At 41.0% G+C, this 20,016-nt stretch overlaps 1 protein-coding gene across 2 annotated transcripts in view; it reads left to right on the top strand.

Annotated features, from left to right (window-relative positions):
• The window catches only part of GRIN3A (glutamate ionotropic receptor NMDA type subunit 3A), a 72,875-nt gene extending 52,971 nt beyond the window's left edge, over positions 1-19,904 (top strand). Inside the window, exons 5-10 of one of the 2 annotated variants that reach the window (XM_080370986.1) lie at positions 557-672; positions 2,979-3,130; positions 12,656-12,820; positions 13,587-13,660; positions 14,064-14,147; positions 17,841-19,904. In XM_080370986.1, the coding sequence (XP_080227112.1) occupies positions 557-672; positions 2,979-3,130; positions 12,656-12,820; positions 13,587-13,660; positions 14,064-14,147; positions 17,841-18,177 (928 nt within the window). In that variant the 3' untranslated portion in view covers positions 18,178-19,904. The remainder of the gene's footprint in view (positions 1-556; positions 673-2,978; positions 3,131-12,655; positions 12,821-13,586; positions 13,661-14,063; positions 14,148-17,840) is intronic. The other variant, XM_080370987.1, reaches the window with a different exon arrangement.
• The last annotated feature ends 112 nt before the right edge of the window (positions 19,905-20,016 follow it).

Raw genomic sequence — 20,016 nt, 5'->3', positions numbered from 1 at the left:
ATTCAGAAATTATTATGTTGGTAAAATTCAGTCCTCTGTGTTCATGAAGACTGAACATAGAGGAGAAGCTTATCTGGGTGAAGGAAATTAATTTACTTCATATTTAAGGAGAAAGGAGGAGAAACACTTGAATGAGTTATCTCCTGCATTTTTGCTGTAATGACCATAGCTTAAACATCACAAAGAAACCAGGACAGCACTAGTATTTTAGCAATTGTTAATCTTTTCCAATAAAGCTTTGTGCTACCTTTCAACTGAGTTGAAGTCTAACATATTGTAGTATTTTCCATCTTTCAGTAGTATTTCATGGGAGCAAAGTAAGTCTTATGCCCATTGTCCTGCTCTAGATGCACAAAGTTTGTATTTTGTGTACAATTCGCCTCCTCAAAATATAAATCAGTTTTTGCATTTTAAATGCAGATGTGCAAATAGCAGTCCCCGGTCTCTGTTTTCATTCAGTAATCTTCCAGAAAACCACATAGATAAACATTTAGTGAGTATGATTGAGTTTGAGACTGCAGAGTGATTCTGTTGCTGACTCTGATGTTGAACACAGGCATGATCCAGAGAAACTTGATGCCTTCATCATGGATAAAGCACTCTTAGATTATGAAGTATCAATAGATGCTGACTGCAAGCTTCTAACTGTGGGAAAACCCTTTGCCATTGAAGGTAATAATCAGTTTTATAACATGCTGCTCTATTCCTCATGGGTTGAATTTGCTTTATTGTGATTTTGTATTCTCAGTGAAAGTATACAGGTGAAACTGTGGACCCCCTGAAGATTATGGTAAAATTCTCGGTGATTAAGCAGAACGAAGGTTTCACCCTTTTTGTGGTTTTTGAGCTTCCAGATCACTTGAACCATCTGTTGCCATGCTCCATATAGGAATGATTCCAGACAGTACATCTCAAAACAAGTAGGAGGTACAGTCCATTTCACTGCTCACAATGAAATAAAAGTCGCTCCTGAAGTCAGGCTTTCTTTTTGTAGGCTCACTTCCATTACAGATGTTCAAAACTCAGTGAAGTATGTTCAAAATGCTGTTCTACAGTTTTACTCTCATCTGAAGCAGATGAGTACTGTTCCCACTTTAAATGTCAGCTTAAGGCTCCCACTGAATCCATAGCTAATTGCAGCTGAAGAAGGGAGCCTACCATGGCATGCAGCCTCCTGCAGCCCTGGTGTATTAGCAAGGACAGATCGGAAGGCAGCCTGGAGGCAGGGTTGTCTGAAGCTGCTTCCAGCACAGGTGAGCACATTAGCAGCTTTTTGTGATAGATGGCCAATGAAAATGATTGAAGCTCCTTCTTTCCTTGCTTCCAAGGGCAATCACTCTGACCATTCCCATCGCACATTAAAACAATCTCCTTCAGAAATGTTCGAACCTGATTGAGGAAGGCAATACACTAAATGAAGGCCAGAGAAAGCTGAGCATTTTAATCATTTCAGCTACAAGTCACCAGCACCAGGCATTTTGTAGAACACTCCTTTTTTGCTATACATCATCAGTGTGTCTCCCATTGGAATTCATACCAGAGACCTGAAAGCAATCCATTTTCTTCTTTTCTTTATGTTACCAGGGGGGATAGGTGCTTGGAGAGCTGTTCAGGCTGTAGCAGGATTTGTGTGTGTGCAGCTGTGTGTTTCACCATGCGCATGCAACCTGATAAATCTTCCATTTCAGAAAGGTCAGCTTTACTGAAGTAAACCATCAGCTTCCACAACTTTGAATCAAGTATCAAGTAAATCAGATTTCAATACAGAAAAAACAAATAAACCCCAATCTATATGTCTTTACATAACTGGACTTCACATCACCCTATTACAAAACACTTAGATATGCTGAAAATGTGGTATTCATGAACCCTAGCTATGCCTTCTATGACACTAGTCCTTTAGTATTAGCAAATACATCCAGATGCAAATACAGATACAATGTACAAAAATCAGCAGCAAGGGAGACTATTGGCATTGTATGTATGCATATCACCACATCACTCTGCATGATTAAAAAGCAAGCCACTCAGCAAATTTATCACTTATGTACATTTGTGTGTGGGGGGGTTGTTTCTTCCTTGTTGTTGTTTTTTTAAAGGAAACTGAAATTCTGAATTCTGAACTGAAAAACAAAAATCCACAGTGGGCTAGAAAGGAATCTCTGCAGGCAGTTGGCAGGGCATCTCTGCATGCAGTTGCATGTCTCCCAAGCATGAATTGTATTTGTTTTTCTAAAGTCAAAACCCAGATACTGCAAACTAAAAGACCATATTTAGAGTTACTGAATCCATTTTCACTTACGCTAAGCCCTTTAACAGAACTTTAATGTGGTAAAAGACAACGGAGGCTAAAAACTGTATTTATGGTCATCTGAAGGTCTGTGTCACTGCCAGAGCAAAACTGCATGAACAGAAAGCATAGCCCCTGGGCTTTAAATTGCTGTGTGACAACAGTACAGGCTGCTCCAATATACATTTACATGCACACAGCTCCTCATCAGAAAATACATAGGAAGAAAAGAAAAAGTCACACCCGACACCACAGTCACATCCACTGCTCTAAAAGTGTAAAGGGATCACAGAATGGTTAACTTGCCATTCAGGCCTTTTCACATTGCTAAAACAAGGTAAAAAAGAAGAACCCATGGCACGGACATGTAAAAGACTGTTTGTAGGGATGAGAGATTTATTCATCTCTCTGTACTGCCATCATAAGGTTTTGAACCTCAGATTTTACATACTATTTTTCTGGCCTTCATAATTTTGAATTTGCATATTCTGTTTGTATTAGGCTACTTTACACAGCAAAAAGTCTCATCTCGCCATTCTCAGTTCACGGTAAGCCAGCATCCAGATTTGAACTGGCTTGCTGATCACCAACTTGATCTGTGATGCTGGCAGTTGATAGCTGAATAAAATGAACATACTTTAGCAAAAAGCAAACAAGAGAAAGATGATTGTACTGTTTGTCCTTCTAGGATATGGTATTGGTCTTCCTCCCAATTCTCCACTCACCTCAAACATCTCTGAACTGATAAGCCAGTACAAGTCCCATGGTTTCATGGATGTTCTGCACGACAAATGGTACAAGGTTGTTCCATGTGGGAAAAGAAGCTTTGCGGTCACGGAGGTAAGTGATGAACCTGGGTCACATAAATGAGGATTTGCTCTTAAGTTGCTAATTATTTCCCCTCATTCACAATGTGCAGTAGATGTACACCCATGACAGAGATGGTCTGCAGCTGAAGGGAGACATTAGGCTTCAAAAGCCAGAGATGCTAAGCCCAGCAGTGTTCAGATCAGAGCACAAGAAAAACATCAAAAAGGCTATGCTGCCAAGTTAGGCATGCAGAGCATGCATCAGAGAGCACTTCTGGAGACAAACAGGGCATGTAATGTAGCACTGAAAAAAGATCTGGCACACTGCACAACAAACCTATCTGATTACACTCAATGGTGTGTATCACCATCTAGAGGATCTGTCAGTGGTCCTGGACCATCTCACACTGGAATGATAGCTAAAATATCTAACACAGAGGCCAAGAGCAAAAGAAACAGAAAGAGTAGGAACTTAGTACAGCCCACATTTCAAATATAACCCTGACCACTTCCTAAGGTGGGTGGCAGCTACTTGTACCAAAGACAGGATTTCAGTCTAGAAATGGTCCACTAAGATACCATGCTAAGAACAGAAGAGAAGCAGGTCTCATATCTAAGTAGATCTGCAGAAGACAGAAGTAAATCTCCATGGATTTAAGTCCTGGTATCAAATCAGAGGAGTTATGCCAGCTTGTGGAAGCTGAAGGTGTAGGCCATTATTTATGAGAAAAAGACTCCTCTTATTAGAATAGCAGGTTTTCATCAAATTCCCTAGACTGTCAAATATAAAGAGATAAAGTACTGAGGAATCAAAAGATCCAGCAATGCCTGAAGCGTAGAGCATACACTTTTAGCTCAAGGTCTTCCAAAAGACGTAGGTTACATATTCTCACTGGTAGAAAACACGCAGCTAGCAGTATGCCGTCTCCTCAGAGTGCTCAGCCAAATATCAAACCAATTCTGTGTTCCCCAGGGAAGTGGGGCATGACCATTTTCCTTAAAAGAGAAGGCCAGTGTCCTAGGGCTCTGACTCCCACTCTTGAATGGTCACTTGAGCATCTTGTCTGCAACCTTTTCACTGCTGACTAAATCACTAAAAAACTAGCATTTTTTACATACAAGACCAAGAAAATCTGTACTTGATTACTTTAATACATAGATTGTTGGGGTATTTCTGCATGTCTTACTACACTTTTTACTTTTTCATTAAGACTGTATGAGTATAAAAGAGGTTATATTTTAACATCAGACACTCATAGAAGAAAATTCAATTTATTCAACTTATCAATTATATTTTTGTGTGTGTGTGATTAATTCAACACAAGAAAGCATGTTTACACAGAAGTATGTGTTCACTGCTCTTTCTGATCTAGCTTATCTGAAGATTATATTGCCATCTAACAAGACATGTATCTGGGGAATTTTCTTTTTTACTGTAGCTGACACATCTGTTCCTGACAAGCACTTCATTCAATGACCTCTTTTACTCTACATTTTAACACAATCTTTTGAACTATTTCCTGAGAAAATTGTCAGGTGGTAATGGAATTAATTACCACAACTTTCTTAAAACTTAGAGACAAACTTATCTTCTTAGCAATTTCCCAGTGATGAGATGTAAGGAGCTTCTTCTGATCATGAGGTCTTACTCCAGTAGCTGTACCCAGGGCTGTATTCTCTGTATTCCTAGAGAAATAGTTAAGACATAGAATCAATTCTAAACATCTTACAGTTAAAAAAAAAAAAAAGGCTTTATTTAATATTGGGTTTTTCCTAGAATATATAATTGCTTCTTTAAGCCAGTGGTCTCTAGAGTCGGGTGCACGAGACAATCCACTGGGTTGCAGGAGGAAAATATTAGAAGTCTAGTAATACAAATATATATTAAAAAATTATAAAGAAATATACATGTATGGGGGTGTGGGTGCACGTCTAAAAGTTACTAGTAGAGGTATGTTATCAAAAAAGGTTTGGAAACCACCACTTTTAGCCTTGGGATCTCCAGACTGTCTTTTTCTGCCATAGCAAATACTGTCAGAGAAAAAAACCCTTGGCTGGGCAAACTGCAGAAGGCACAGTATAAAACCAATTGGATTTGTCTTTTTGTGGAGAAAAGCAAACATGAGCAAAGATAAAATAAAACTTGCATTCAAACTGGAGAGAAAAAAAATCTGATAAGCAGCATGTAATTTTTACAGTTACTCTTCTGAAAACCCTTTGCAATTTAAAAATATGGGGAAAACCATACTATTTTCCTGCACAGCTATTGCTAGTACATTATCTCTGAGGCAAACCTAGTTCTTTGGCTTCCCTAGATTTTCATTCACCCCTTAATGTTCAGTGAGGCAGTACTGGGAGTCATTGGTTTCCAGGTAAGCCTTAAACTTCCCTGTGTTCATGGCATGAAAAAATAACGACGTGGCTTAAGTTCTCAAAGATTCCTCAAGACCTACCAACAAAGGGAGAGGAGGAGGGAAAAAAGCTGCTCCAGTCTGAAAAGAAAATTAAATTTTGTCACATGAATAGTCCCATGGAATTCCTTTTTTCTCAATGTTGAATAGGTTTTAAGCACAGGGGTTTAAGCATGAGATCACAGCTAGAATACATGCTGTACTTTCAAGTAATTCAGTCTTTCGAGTGTAACCTCCATGTGATGGCCAGAAAGAAAGGCAGGTCTAGCTGCTCTGGGACTGGCTATCTGACTGCAGTCTTTGTTTGATCTTCAGTTGTGCTAAGCCAACATGCATAGTCGAGTTTTTCTCCAGAGGCCAAGGTCCAATAAGCTGGTTCAGGTGACTGAACTGAAGGACTCTTAAACCAGTCACTGAAAGACTTTGTCTTTGAACAGATCCTCATGTACTCAAAGGCTTTATGCAATCAGAAGGAGTGAGCAGAAATAAAAGACCACTTTTAATTCTGTGCTGTTGTGGGGTAAGCACTGGCAATTCCAGATCTTCCTTTTCTGGAATCCTTGTACTTCCACTGCATCTCCCATGAGCATCCCTTCCTCTTCATTCCCTCCTCTCAGCCAAGAACTTGCAGATTTTGGAACTTGCAGTATCACAGCTGGGACAAATTTACTAAACTAAGGGGGCCAAGCAGTGGATACTCTCTAAAGCATAGCTTTCCCCTTTCTTTGTTACATAAAGAAGATGGGAATTCTTGGTCTTATCTTTATGTCAGTTTGTAGCCTTTACTCCTGTACAGCCCAGAAACCTGTTACTTAACTCCCTGCAGTCGGTCACAGTAACATTGAACGGCTTCACTGAAGTGTGGGCAATGTTCAACACAGAAACAAGATAATTTAGCTTCTAAGTGGGTAGTTATTCACATGGATTATACACTAAACTAGACACTTTTGATACCTAGAGTAAGGCTTTGTATCTTTCTATGTCTTTTTGATAAATTTGGTCTGTGACACTCTGCACCTGGTTACCAAGATTAATGACCCAAGAATGGGAATATATGTAGGTGAAATATCGATCGGTATAGTCCTTAAATGGGTGAAATATCTATTGTCATTACCTCTTTAGGCTGTACCTGATTCTTATCCACCTGCCATTGCTGCCCACCAAGGTTAGTTTTTTCTTTATATTTGTTTTGGGATTCATCTTCCTAGTCATCATTTTTTTCTAATCTTACACTGGGAAATCATACTTCCTGTGGCAGAACTCACTGCTAGCTCCTTCCATCTCTCTATCTGGCAGCACTTTGCTCATCCTAAATTGTATTTCAAAACAGTTGTCTTGGAAAGGCATGATTCACACTCGGGCTGGAAAATTTGCAGTGACTCCTCAAGCTAAGAAACCAAGCAAAGATGAGTTTGAAAGTGCAGAGGTCAGTAGGGCTTCACTCCATTGTTTTGTATGAACCTCCTCAGCAAAAGCACTTGCCCAGGCATCTTACTCTGGCCAGCACCCATGGGATCGTTCACAGGGGATGCAGCTAACTGAAACTTGGGATGAATGGCTGCAGTGAATTGCATTTTACCTTCTCTATCACAAGTAATTGCTGGTAGCAGTGGCTGTTCACGCTGATTGCTAGTCGCTAGTGATACCACTTGAGCACTCTTCATTTAAAATTATCATACTTTAGTTTCAAAGGAATTTCTTTGTGGTAAATTTGCTAAGTCCCTACTTAGAGCAGGGCGTGGTGCAGGAGGGGAGTGGGGCTGGCAGAGTTATATTTGCACAGTGTACACAATCAGTGTCATTCATTTTCAATTTGCACACAAAACAATTAGCCTTTCCTCTACACTACTGATATTCTTACTAAGGCCAGTTCAGCAGGAGCCAGACTCCGAGGCCTTTCCCCTCCAGCACATTAGCTCCACCCAAGCTCGGGAGAGACTGCAAATTCTTTCTGTGGCATTTTTGGGAACCAAAATACAGTGAATTGGCAGCTTTGCAACTTTCTGCTCATGATAGCAAAACAGCTATGGAAGGAACTAAGGCACTATGACAGCAGGCAGAGTGGATAGCCTGAACAGCCAAGTTGCCTGTCAGTTAGCCGTGGTTTTGACTGTTCAGAGCAGGCAGTAATGATCAGGACAGGGTGTTTCGGAGATTAGCTGGCACACCATGGTTTCTGAAGATGGTATGAAAGAGAAAGGTCCCTCCTGGACAACAGAGCCAGGGGAACCATGTTTTGAGTGTCCTGTAAATGAGTAACATATTTAGATTCACCTGTCAAAATGAGGGGGGGGTGGGGGGGAAGTTCGGGAAGTTCACTATTTGAGGAGACAAAGTTGTTATTCCCAATTCACCAGTCTGTGGTATCACAGAAGCGGACATTTCCTCAGCACCTAATTCAGATGACAAGTATTGTTTTTTCCTCCTACTAAAGACAGGGCTTGGAAAATGGCTAAGTTGAAAGAAAAAGACTTACTTTTTCCAGATCTGTGCAAAAGTCCTCACAGCAAGAGGAGAAAGGAACTTGTTTTGCTAATGTAAGACAATGATTTACAGTATCTTAAAATCTGGCATTTGAAACATTAAAGCTACAGTCACCAGTCTTTGCTAAGGATAATCTCCCTGAAAAGGCTAAACTTATATTACTTCAGTGCTACTTCTTTGATAGCACAGAAAGTAATACAAACATATAATAAATAAATAACAGTGTCTCTGCAGCTACAAGAAATGCCATAATCTGGAAAGAGGCACAGGTTTTAATACTACTTAGTTATCTAAATACAAGCATCAGCATGAATAGGATTTTGCAAACCTACTGAGAAGCCCAAATGAGTTTCAAAACCAGCCCTTCATATCCATTTATCCCTGGTATAGCTGGAAGAAATCCCATCTTCACAGAGGTGCTGCAAAATTTAACTTTTTGATCTCAGCAAAGATTTTTGAAATCCCTGTGGGAAAAATGTTATCAAAAAGGATAGCTTATTATTATAGCTTAATACACACATGATATCCCTATTTAGTGTTTGAGTTCAGCAGTGTGTAGCAGCAATACCTGTGCTGTGCTGCCAACCTGCAAAGTATCCACAAAAATCTTCAGAGCCTTCAAATTAGTCAAAGCTGGACCATAGGTGTATTTGATGGCTTATTCACTGTTAGTACAACCAGGGAGAGTAAAGCATTTACAGTCTCTTATAGCAGAAAGTAAAGCATGAAATCCAATAATGAAATCAGAGTGTTGGGTTTTGTCTCTACTTCCCCCTTCAGAAAGAATGCAAATATCGCACTCTGTTGTCTGCATCCCCTTCCTTCTATTCAGAGCCCCCAAAAAATCATATAACGAGAGGAGACAACAAGAAGTGTATAGGTAGCAATTGCAGAAATGGGTCAATAAATCAGGAAAGTCTCTCCAAGGATATCTGAAAAGCACTTCTTGTATTTTTGGTTTTCAGAAAATGCTGATTTCCCAATTTGCAAGTGGCAAATAACTTAGAGGCTGTTGCCAGTGTAGTGCTTAGCACCCATTAGCTGTAATCATCACAGGATTGTCTGTGGTTGCTTATTGTTTCGGAATCACAACGTGGGCAGAATTGAGTTCCTTCCCCCTAAATTACCTCCTGAATTTAGGATTACAAAGTTGAAGCAAGGACTGTATTTTTGTCCTGGGTTAATAGAGAATACACCACACTATGGGCTTTTATGCCTTAAAAAAAGAAAGCGGGGGTGGGGGGGTGGGGGCGGGGGTGGGGGGTGGGGGTGGGGGTGGGGAGGGGGGCTGTGTGTGCAGGGAAGAAAAGAAGATACTGCAGTTATAACAGAGAAAGTTATGGATTGGTTTTCCATTACCAGCAAAGACATAACACACACATCTGACCCCAACTGCTTCAGAGGAGAGGAAAGCAGTGATACAGAGAATCCAGTTTATTGCTGTTCCTTCCAAATATATCCTATATATGCACCTACAAATACATACACAAACTACAAAATAAGTAGTAGAGCTTGCTGCTCTGATACTGATCAGCATGAAGCTATGAAATGAGAGATGCCTCTTAGATGGTTTCCTTTGCTACTTAACATTTGTCTCCAGTAATTATGAACAGCTGATAAATTGCCTTTTTACAATGGTATGTAAATGTGCTGATATTGCTACAAATGATCACTCCATACACTGTAAGATACACTGTGCTAATTATTTCTCCCCTACTTTGTTTTCCCACTTGATTTAGTATTGAAAATTTCCCTCCACTGTGCAGTCTTTATCAGGCAGCTCTTTTGAGGCCTTATCTTCTTTATTGCTAGATGAAATATTATTGATGCTTTGTTTTGGCATTTCTTTTCCTAGGTAAAGATGTCTTGTTTGGGACAATCTCAAAAGCTATCCATTACAAGTGAAAAACAGTTCTGAGATGCCAGTGCTGGAATTTCTTTCATCTGTTTCTAGGGAAGGTAGAAAATGATTCTGCAGAGCTGACAGGACAGTGAGCCAGACCATCATCAGCATAAATCAGAGCAGCTTTACTGAAGACAAGGGAGTTATTTTTCATGTAAGGAGCTGGCTAAGTGTTCTCTCTGCAGCAGTACTGGAGTGGCATCAAACACTGACCTCAGCCTGGGGGAGAAATCTCACACATGCAGGAATCCCCACTGCAATTGCCACTGTGTCTTTTTTTAATTATTATTTTGAATGGCTCGAGTTTTATTGTACTCTTTTAAACCTAGTTCCTATTCTCAGAGCCATATGTATGTTCCCTACCATACAGCAACCTAACACTAGCATATCAGGCCTCCTTACTGATCTCCCCTGCCTTTGGGGACTTCTGCATTAATTCCTAAGTAGCCGCTAAGCAAAAGGACCTCCACCCAGCTGATTCACAGGTTCCTGCTGCTGAGGGAGTTCATGGCAATGCCCACCCATAGACTTGTTACTATGTGTGATGCCAAACAGGAGTAGCATGGTAGCATATATAGATAGGTGTGTTCTTCAGATGACTCAGCAAATCTATTCCTTTTTAATTATTATTCTATTTCTCAGTCAATTTATTCTTATATTTACCCTTAACTCTAAATCTCTAAGGAAGTTTTTGCATACTTGCCTTTGGACATCCTTTTTGGGAAGCAAGCGATTTGTATTAATGCTTCTTGGAGAATTAGCAAAAGCATATTTAGCTAGTATGTTCAGCTAGTATGGACAGCAGTCTTTCTGCTTCTTACAGGTACTTATATGTGCTGAATTCAGTGATGGGCCATACCGAGGTCTTGGCTCTAAAGAACTCTGAGAATAAGGTCAGACTTGGGGTGTCATTCTGCTTTTATGCAACCTGGGCTAGAAGTAGGGCTTCACTGCTAATTAAAAGAAACAGACCAAGTAACACAGAGCTCCAGTCAAAACACTTCATTTTTTGAGCAGTTTACAGCATTATCACCTGTGATTTTTGTGTCACCCTCCTTTCCCCTAACTGGAAGGACAAAGTATGGGACAATAGGTTCTTGCCAAAAAGAAATTCAAATGCTGAGAGGAAAATTTTGCTTTTAGGTTGAACTGATGCACTCTCAGCATCAGAAAACCCTTGTGCCAAGACTTTTGACACCCTGCTACCCAGAATCACTCTATGGTGGTTTCCCACTTTCCTTTCCAGGCTGCAGTAAGTTTCTTTAGAAATTACTTTTACACCCCCATTATACCCTTCAACACCCTCACTTGAAGTGTTTATTCACTGGTTTTAAAATTCTTTTCCCAAAAATTCTGCTCAGTGTGCTTCAGGGCAAGCAGGTTGATCTCAGCAGAGAACCCCCAAAATAAGAGTTCATTGTCAGTGCCACATGCAAAAGTTCTCACTCTGCTAGATGTCTGAAGCTCTGTTCTTGTTAAAAATCTGTGATATGCTAGCTCATATTGTGTTTTAAAGAATGGAAACCAAATAAGAAAACTTAAAGAGAGAAATACTGCTCACCATCGCCCAACCAAAGTACACAAAGGGACTTTCAAGCCTCCAGCTTCAATGGACTCATCACTAATCAACTCTTTGGCTTAAAATGACTTCATAACAAGATTTTTCAAACATTCTGTGATTTATCTTTCAACTAAATCCAACACAGCTATAGTCATAACAACACACAAAGCACAATCCCCACCACCACGCACCCGTCAAACAGCACGGTGAAGGAACACACAGGTTCATTATCCAGCCTGATAGCATATCAGGTATCATCTCCTGATGCACAACCTAGCCAAGAAATTTTCTTCTTTTTTTTCTGACTTGGGGAATAGCATTCTTTAATAGGCAGAAGCAGAACTTGTATTCTTGGTAATACTTCCAAGTAGTCTGTGGGCAGTAACTATAAGCAAAAGATTTTAGTTATTGGTAACTCATAACCGAGTTATGAAGGCATGAGAATAAAGGTACTAAGGTTATACATAACATGCAAACTGGACCCACCCATTGAAGTGCAGGTGTTTGTGGTACAGATTGCTGCTGCACCTGGCGGGTTGGCCTTCAGACATGATTAGTACCAATAAGAGACTCAAGTAAAGGCTTCCTGCCTTACACGAAAAGGGGGGGTTGGCAGAGCGAGGTGAGAGTGTTCCTGGTTTTCGTCACTGCAGTCCGGGATCCTAACAAATGCAGTTTCAGTCCTGTTAATGTAGGGAGTAGAGAGGTGCCATGTTTGTGCTGCTACTTCAAAACATTTTCTCCATGACCCTTCAACAAGGGTAAAGCACAAAAAGGGGAAGTTAATGATCAAATCCCAGAAAATACAAAAAAGACCCAGAAAAAGTGGTCTTAGCTCACTGCTGATGAAGGACTTGCTCAACAGTTCATTGACTGTATTCTGTCCAGCAGTATTTGCTTTTACAAATGCAAAGACACCACAAATACTGGATTCTTGTACATGTTCAACACTTAATCTCATTAGAGAAACAACACAAGGAAAAAAATTCCCTGATCGTTGTCTGATTCTCATTCCCAACACAGGTCCTTTGTCTGACTGAACGCTGAGCTTTCTGCAGCACAGAAAGGCTTTGTCATAAACCATATCCAGACTATTCCACAGTATTTCACCACATTCCAAATGAGAAAACAGAAGCATCTGTTAAAATAACACTAACAGCCTACTCCGTCGACTTCCCCTTTTGATTTTTTTCACAGACACTGCAAATGGGCATCAAGCATTTTTCTGGGCTCTTTGTGATGTTGTGCATTGGGTTCGGTTTGTCCATTCTCACTACCATTGGGGAACACATTGTGTACAGACTGGTCCTACCACGAATCAAGAAGAAATCCAAGATGAAGTACTGGCTCCATACAAGTCAGGTACGTATTCTGAAGGAACCCTGTGAAAGTCATGTGGCTGATTATGAAAGCCTGGACAAGAATAAGGTATAAAGGTTGTAAGAGCACTGATGACTGGCATTTGAGGTGTGACAGCAGCTTCTGGAATTTGAAGAGGCTTACTTAATGAGGGAATGAGAAGCACAGAGGAAGCAGTTCAAATATTCACAACTGCAAAGCCTACAGAAGGGACCTTTCCATTTGCACTTGAACCTTACAGCTCTTTTGGACACCAGAAGCAACAATATTGTTGCCCTGAACCAGCTAACCAGAATGCTTTATGTCACTGCACAGGTCCCCAAACTTTTGATGCATGCAGGAAGTGCTGGGTAACCTCCTTCATTATTCTAGGGAAAATAATGGAAGAAAATTGCTGTGTTTGCTGTAAAGAAAGAGGTTACTTTGCAGCAAAAGACACAAAAAGGAAGAGATTCTAGGCTTTAAAGCAACACAACAAAAGAGATCTTTTAGAAAGTAAGGAAGTTTACCAAGATCCACTTTTTTTCTGAGGAATTTCAACACCAAGGATTGTTTGCAAGCTATTCATCAACCTTTCAGATTGCCCTTCCTTAGGAAAACACATGAAAATAAATCTGTTGTAATGACAAAGCACAGACGTTCCTTATATCCTTGAATGTGCAAAATAATTTATGCTCAAGTCCATCACACAAAACCCAAATCGTTTACCTATTTATGAAGCTATTCTTAATCTTCCTTTTACTAATTTATTTTCTTCTTTTCCATCCAGAGATTACATCGTGCTCTTAACAGTTCATTTATTGAAGACAAACACCAGTCTAAGACAAAACGAGTAGAAAAGAGGTAGGAAGTTTTGCATGCCTTAAAGCACAAACTACAAAAAATGCTTTGAAATTAAATGTTCTGTCTGGATATCTACTTATGAGTTCTATTGCACCCCAAAAATAATAGGAAACGAGACAGAATAGACATGGGAGGGAGGCAGAAATTAATTCATTGTTTCCAATAGAAAGTATTAAATTTTATATCTTTTTATTTCATGATTTTGCATACAGCTAATAAAAGCACCCCCATTCTAAATAATGGCTTTGCAGTTAAGTCCACTGCCCTTGTTTTCAGGTAATTAATTACTCACATACTAAAGCACTGGCAGATAACTAGGGCCCTGTGAGATAGCTTCAGAGTCAATGAGAGATCAGGAAGTATGAAAAAAGTTAGAAACTTTTTCAGCTTTCTTATTTTTCAGAATGAGAAATAAGAACGCTGAGAAGAGGAAAATGCAGTCCTTTCAGAAACCTCTGTCTCAAACAGCTCCTGTTGGAGAAAAAAAGTAGGTAACCTTGCCTTGCTTTCACAGCCTGTCTTCTGAAGACCATCTTATCTAGAGCTACCGGGAACACAAGGCATTTTATTAGAACTCTGTATTTGCTCAGTAGCTCAAAATTATTAGTGCACTTTTTAAGGACACAGGCAGCAGTATTGCTTTTCTACACATACATTTCAGCCACAGACTATGTGTGTCTGAGTCTTCCAGGCTGTTGCTAAATACGTGGCATGACTGAAACCCACAGGTGTAAATGTATGTTGTGTTTAGTTTGTTATTCCTGCACTAATGACAGCAAATGTAAGAAGTAAGCTTTGATTTAAAGAATGAAGCCAAAATTTCTTAGTGACTAAGTATCCTTTATTGGCAGCCCTGGATGCACGGGGGATCCTTCCGCCTAACGTGCATGTTTAAGGTTGCTAATCATTCCATATTTATACAATGAAATAATGATTATTCAACTAATATCCATATTCATTATCTAATCCCACCTACCCTCGCTTCGTATGTTAATTAGCTTATCAGTCCTTCACGCTTGCGCAAATTCTTCCAAGAATTGTGGGCAGGGGTCTCCGAGATGTGGGCAGTGGTCTCTAAGAGGAAGGCCGTAGGTCTTCCTCATGGTGTACTTTTCACCTCTTGCTCATTATGTGATGGTCTTACACATTTGCAGTGTTCTTATCAGTCTGAGGTAATTTATGCCCTTGCTGGCTATCTGCTTTTCTTGCTTAATTGTTTCTTTTACCCTTATCTGTGCTTTCCTACTGGAGCGTAGTGCTAAAGTTTTAACATAGGTCAGCAGATAGGCAGGTGCCTAAACAAAGGATAACAGAACAGACACCAAAGCTAGAAGAGTAACATATGGCGGTACATGATATCTACAATTGTTACAGTGGTTAACGAACATTATAATGGTTATTCTTTAATTCTATTCTAAAGTTAGTTCACACTACATCAGCTTCTAGAATGCATATATACAAAGAGGTATATAAAAGTGCATGCAGTTGCTTTCCTCTGGTCATTCTTTCACCTTCTTGCCCCCAGAAAACCCACACTGCGGCACCGGCTTGCACACAGCAGCTCCTCACTTTTGATCTTTGAACAGGAGTACCAGGAGCTGACTGGTGCAAAACATTTCCTCCTCCTACACCCTCCTCACTAGGTGGTAGCATTTACGCTCCCACAACCTGAGACACTAACGTAGCTGCAGGAAGAGTCTTCCAGAAGAGGGGGCACTCTGTATCTTCGATGATACAAAAAGCACCAGCTGTATTATGTGTCAGATACTGAGCAGTGCAAAACTTCTGTAACACAAGGAGATGACCACAAGCCCCACAGAGAATGGCTTAGAAAAAGAATCACACAAATGTTCTTTTAACATTGAGAGTGAAGATGTGCTGCTGCCCAAAACCTTCTGCCTACACAGCATCCAGCCCATGTGTGTGTGCGCGCACAGCCACCCACCATACTTGCTCTTCTCCTGGTCTGAGCTGCTGTTTGGACAGAATTATATTGAATTTAACTCAAGACACCTAGCAGCATGGTGCCCAGCTTGTCATGAACACTGATGTGGCAAGGTACAACCCATGGCTCTAAAATCAATTGTACTACTACACTTTCTTCTACTCCTGCTGGGGACTGTGGAATTATTAAAAGCACTAAGATATATAAAAGAGGTGGGAAGAATTTGTATTATGCTACTGCTACTTTCCTCACAGAAGAAAATCCACGTTTTTTCAGGCCATGACTTTCCAAAAACTTGGAGCTGCTCAGCACCAGTAGCCAAATTGTAAAAGGTTTTATTTATTTGATGAAACTGAACTGTTAATTGTGGACTCTGGCCTTTGTTAAAACCACCTGCCCAAATCCCCACACAAAAGCACTACTGCCAGCAGCAGCTATGTCAGTTACTAACACTTTATCAAAAAACTGTGTTTTGATTGGCGAGAGGAAGGAAAAATGTATCGAAAATTATGGATTAATTATATGAAATTCAGAAATATTTACAAAACAAAGGGCTGCAGCTTCTCTGAGACATGCACTTCTGCTCCAAAACAAGTTGTAACACTGGCTGCCCAGGACCATGGGGACCATGGGCTCCGGAGAACTACACAGCAGGGAGACATCTTCAGGTACCACAGCCCTTTGTCTGTAGGTCTGCTCTTTGCTAGGTGGCCTTTTTTTCTCTAGACTGCTGTCTGTGTGGAAATGCACTGTGGTGGCCACCTGCTCTTGGCCCTGGGAATGCTTTGCCAGGTGCCACTTGCCCAAGCTAATTCTATTCCCTGTCTGCAATGTGGTTGAGGTGCGTGTTTTCATCTCTTCCAGGGATTAACATAATTGTATCACAAAACACACATCCAGTTTAGCACAAGACTTGAGAGTCTTCCTGTCTTTTATTTTGAAATATGAGAAATTGGCTGATCTACACAAAAATTAAAAACAGTACACACACCTCCCCACTGGGGTTCCCTGTGCCCTCTGCAGCATGACCCAGGCTGGAGCTGGCATTCCTGTCTAAAGCCTCCCTTTCTCCCTCTCTGCCATCTCATTTTTTTGAGAACGCTCCTGATCACCACCTTCTCTAAAGACATTTCCACTTTCCAACTTCCCTCTCTGCAGGAAGGTGAGAAAAGTATCTACTCCCATCTCCAGACTCCTCCTGAAACCAACTGTTTTCAGCTATCCCAGTCCTGAAATGTTAATTATCTTCCTTAGCCTGCCAGTTAGTAGGTCACACTAATAGGCATTTTGTCCAAGGATACCCACAGAAGACCTCTATGATGGAGCAGTTTTAAGAGCAACTACTTCAGAGTTTCAACCTCAGATTATTTATAATTATCATGAAAGTACACAGACCTAGCCAAAAGGTAAAGCAGGTAGGAAAGCCAGGCTCCTCTCCTACAACAAACTCCGCTTCCCTACGTTCCAGTTTGAGAACAGAGTCCACAGGTGCTTCTGTATTTGGGAAGAAACCCTGGGAAACGCCTTGATTTTGGAGGGCTGCAGAGTGAAGTTCCTAAGACAGAAAATATTCTTAGGAATCAAAATATTTTAAACTGACTTTTCCACAGGAAAACACAGAAGCATTTGAAGAAGTTCCCAAACGGGAACTTATCCCACAACACAAAAACTCCAAATTTGTTTTCTCAGGAGGTTCCTGTCCGTACCTGTAAGGTTTGGATACACCACATCATCATGTCCATCCCCCAAAGTGCAAGCAAGTCAACACGACTTACAAGTCCAAATGGCACACTTTCCCCTTCAGCTCTCCACACCAACTTAAGGCAGCCTCTTTCCCCCTCCACAGAAGCAAATGCCCAAGCTAGTAGAGAGTACTAACACAGAAAGGACTAACACTGTAATAAACTTAGGACATTGCAACCACAAAAGCTTTCAGAAAGCTTTGGTGGAGTATTCACATTTTCCTGAGCTGGAGTTGAGAGGACTGTAATTTTGTAACTAATCAAAAAAATGTTAAGGGGGAAGATGAATTTTAGGATTCTGTTGTAGTCTCTGCTATGGTTTAATCACAAAAAATTGACCATTTACGTTCTCAAGAAAAATAATTCCAAGGATAAAGGAATAAGATTTCTATGTAGTTTGTAACAGCACAGCATGTTTTTCGAGTAGGATGACTCCAGAGGAGGGTTGCATACACACACCTGATTTCGTATTAACTCTCACATCTCTGTTCAGGTCCCACATAGGGAACAGCCAGCATGCTGTGTGGAACACAGCCAATCTGGGCAACTGTCACCGGAAAAAATATATCTGCACTGATGAAGGGCAAAATGAGGTGACAGTCCGGCAGCACCAAGACATCCCCCTGGCACAGGTGAGGAGAGAGTCTCCGGCTTCTTTAACAACCAACGGGAAAGCAGAGTCCCTCAATATTGCTAGGACCTCAGTGATGCAAGAGCTTACAGAGCTGGAGAAGCAGATTGAAATCATCAAGCAGGAGCTGCAACTTGCCATGGACAGGAAGTCGGAGCTGGAAGAGTATCAGAGGACAAACAGGACTGCAGAGCCCTAGGCCAGCATACCTGGGCCCTTTCCCTTTTTCTTCCTTTCTCTCCTTCCTCTGTAAAATTTGTAACACACTTTTGTAATGCCAGAAAGGGGTGCAGAAATAAAGCAGGCAATGTGCTCCTCCTGAGAGCAGAATAGCAGCAGCCCACAGCCACTGCCACCCTCCCGAGTCCTCCTCCTTTCATAACAAGTTTCTCATTGTCCTGGCAAACATCAGCCATTCCCAAGGTACTGGAGAAACAAGGAGCATCCAAACAGTGAGAGCTCCTGGTTCCTCCACTTGACAGTACAGCGAGGTTCCCACTTTTTTTAGCTCTTTCTGTGCATTAATTCAAGAAAAGGAAAAGGAAAAAAAAAAAAAAAAAGGAAGGAAATTTAAACTGCTCATTGGAGGCATGTCTGTTGTTGGTGTGTTGGTGTGGTATCTACGGGTCTAGTTTCTGTTCACACTAAGGCTCATTATGCCAGGTGCTGGTTCTGTGTTGGCATTCCCTTCCCTCCTGGCACAAGGCTGTGGTTTCACAAGACAAATTCTTGGTGGCAATCCCAGTACACACCATTAACCTCAGCTCTGTCAGCACAAATGCAGATGTGGCTGCTCTATGCCTGTGATAAAGGAACTCACCCACCTTAAAAATAACTTGGCAAAAACCAAACCACCACCTCTGCTTCTGAGCCCAGGTTCAGCTTCCACTCCCACCCAGAGAGAAGCCATGCAAACAGCTGCACTGGCAGATGTTAGAAGATGGGTTCACAGTGGCACAGAGCAAGGATGAGGGGAAGGGAGGGATGGCAGTACTGTAAATCAGTATTTACCAATGTGAAACTACTCCCTTAATATTCTCAGTCTTAAGCTGACAATAAGGTTCTTTCTCGCAGCTGAAGTGACATAAAGTGGCTCTGGTCCATGATTTATTCTGACACAAAGTTCTCACTAAAGTCAATGGGAGTCACTTAAAGCCTCCCTGTGGACCAGGGCTCACTGTGAAGGAGAATGAGAGTTGTGGTTTCAGAAGCAATGTACTGAGCGGAGCTCCCTCCCACCTGGATGATGAGTCGAGGGGAAGGAAGGGTAAGCTGTTCAGCATCTGAATAAATACTGCATCAACCCAACTGACTGTGTTATTTAAACAGGATTTCTATGAATTTTTAAACAACATTCCCCAACACATCCTTTATTAGAGAGGAAAAGAACATTTGTAACACTACCAGAATTAACCCTGATGTCCCAGATAAGTCATTAAAGTTATTTTTACACTCCCTGTATCTCCCAGCCACCTGCATGAATATTGCCAGAGTGATGCTCTCACCAGGCATGGTTTAAAGGCTACAGGCATATCTGAAGGTGTATTTTGGGGTTTGGAAAAGTTTACAGGTGCATAGGCGGCCTTTGAAAAACACTTGCAAATAAAGCTCTGCATGGACCACTAAAAGCTGACAGAAATGATACCCAGACTAATTAGCCTTAACAGGAGGAGTTCATACTTTGTTCCCTGCTCAGCCCTTGGCCTCTGCTTTTGGGCAGCAAGCATATCTGCTTCTTTCATGTCAGTAACATAGGAAAGACATAATGGGGACATGAAACAGGAAAGTGGGATCCAGAGCCCTGCACATCAGATAGGTTTGAAAGACCTAGGATGTTCCTTCTTTCCTTGCTGCTACCAAGCTAGATGACTACAAGCAAGTCACCCAAGTTGTTTTTGTTGCCTTCCCTTACCCACCCTCCCTCCCTCATATAGATGATCAGCTTTTTAGGAAGAGGTTTTTATTTGTATAGCATCCATTACCTTACAACCTCCACTATCGTTTGGTTAGAACATCTGAAACACTGTCTCATAATAAT

This window comes from Falco punctatus, assembly GCF_963210335.1.
Source record: "Falco punctatus genome assembly, chromosome: Z".
NCBI classification, from domain to species: domain Eukaryota; kingdom Metazoa; phylum Chordata; class Aves; order Falconiformes; family Falconidae; genus Falco; species Falco punctatus.
Note: the sequence above shows the minus strand (reverse complement) of the source record. Positions and strands in the feature narration are given on the sequence as shown.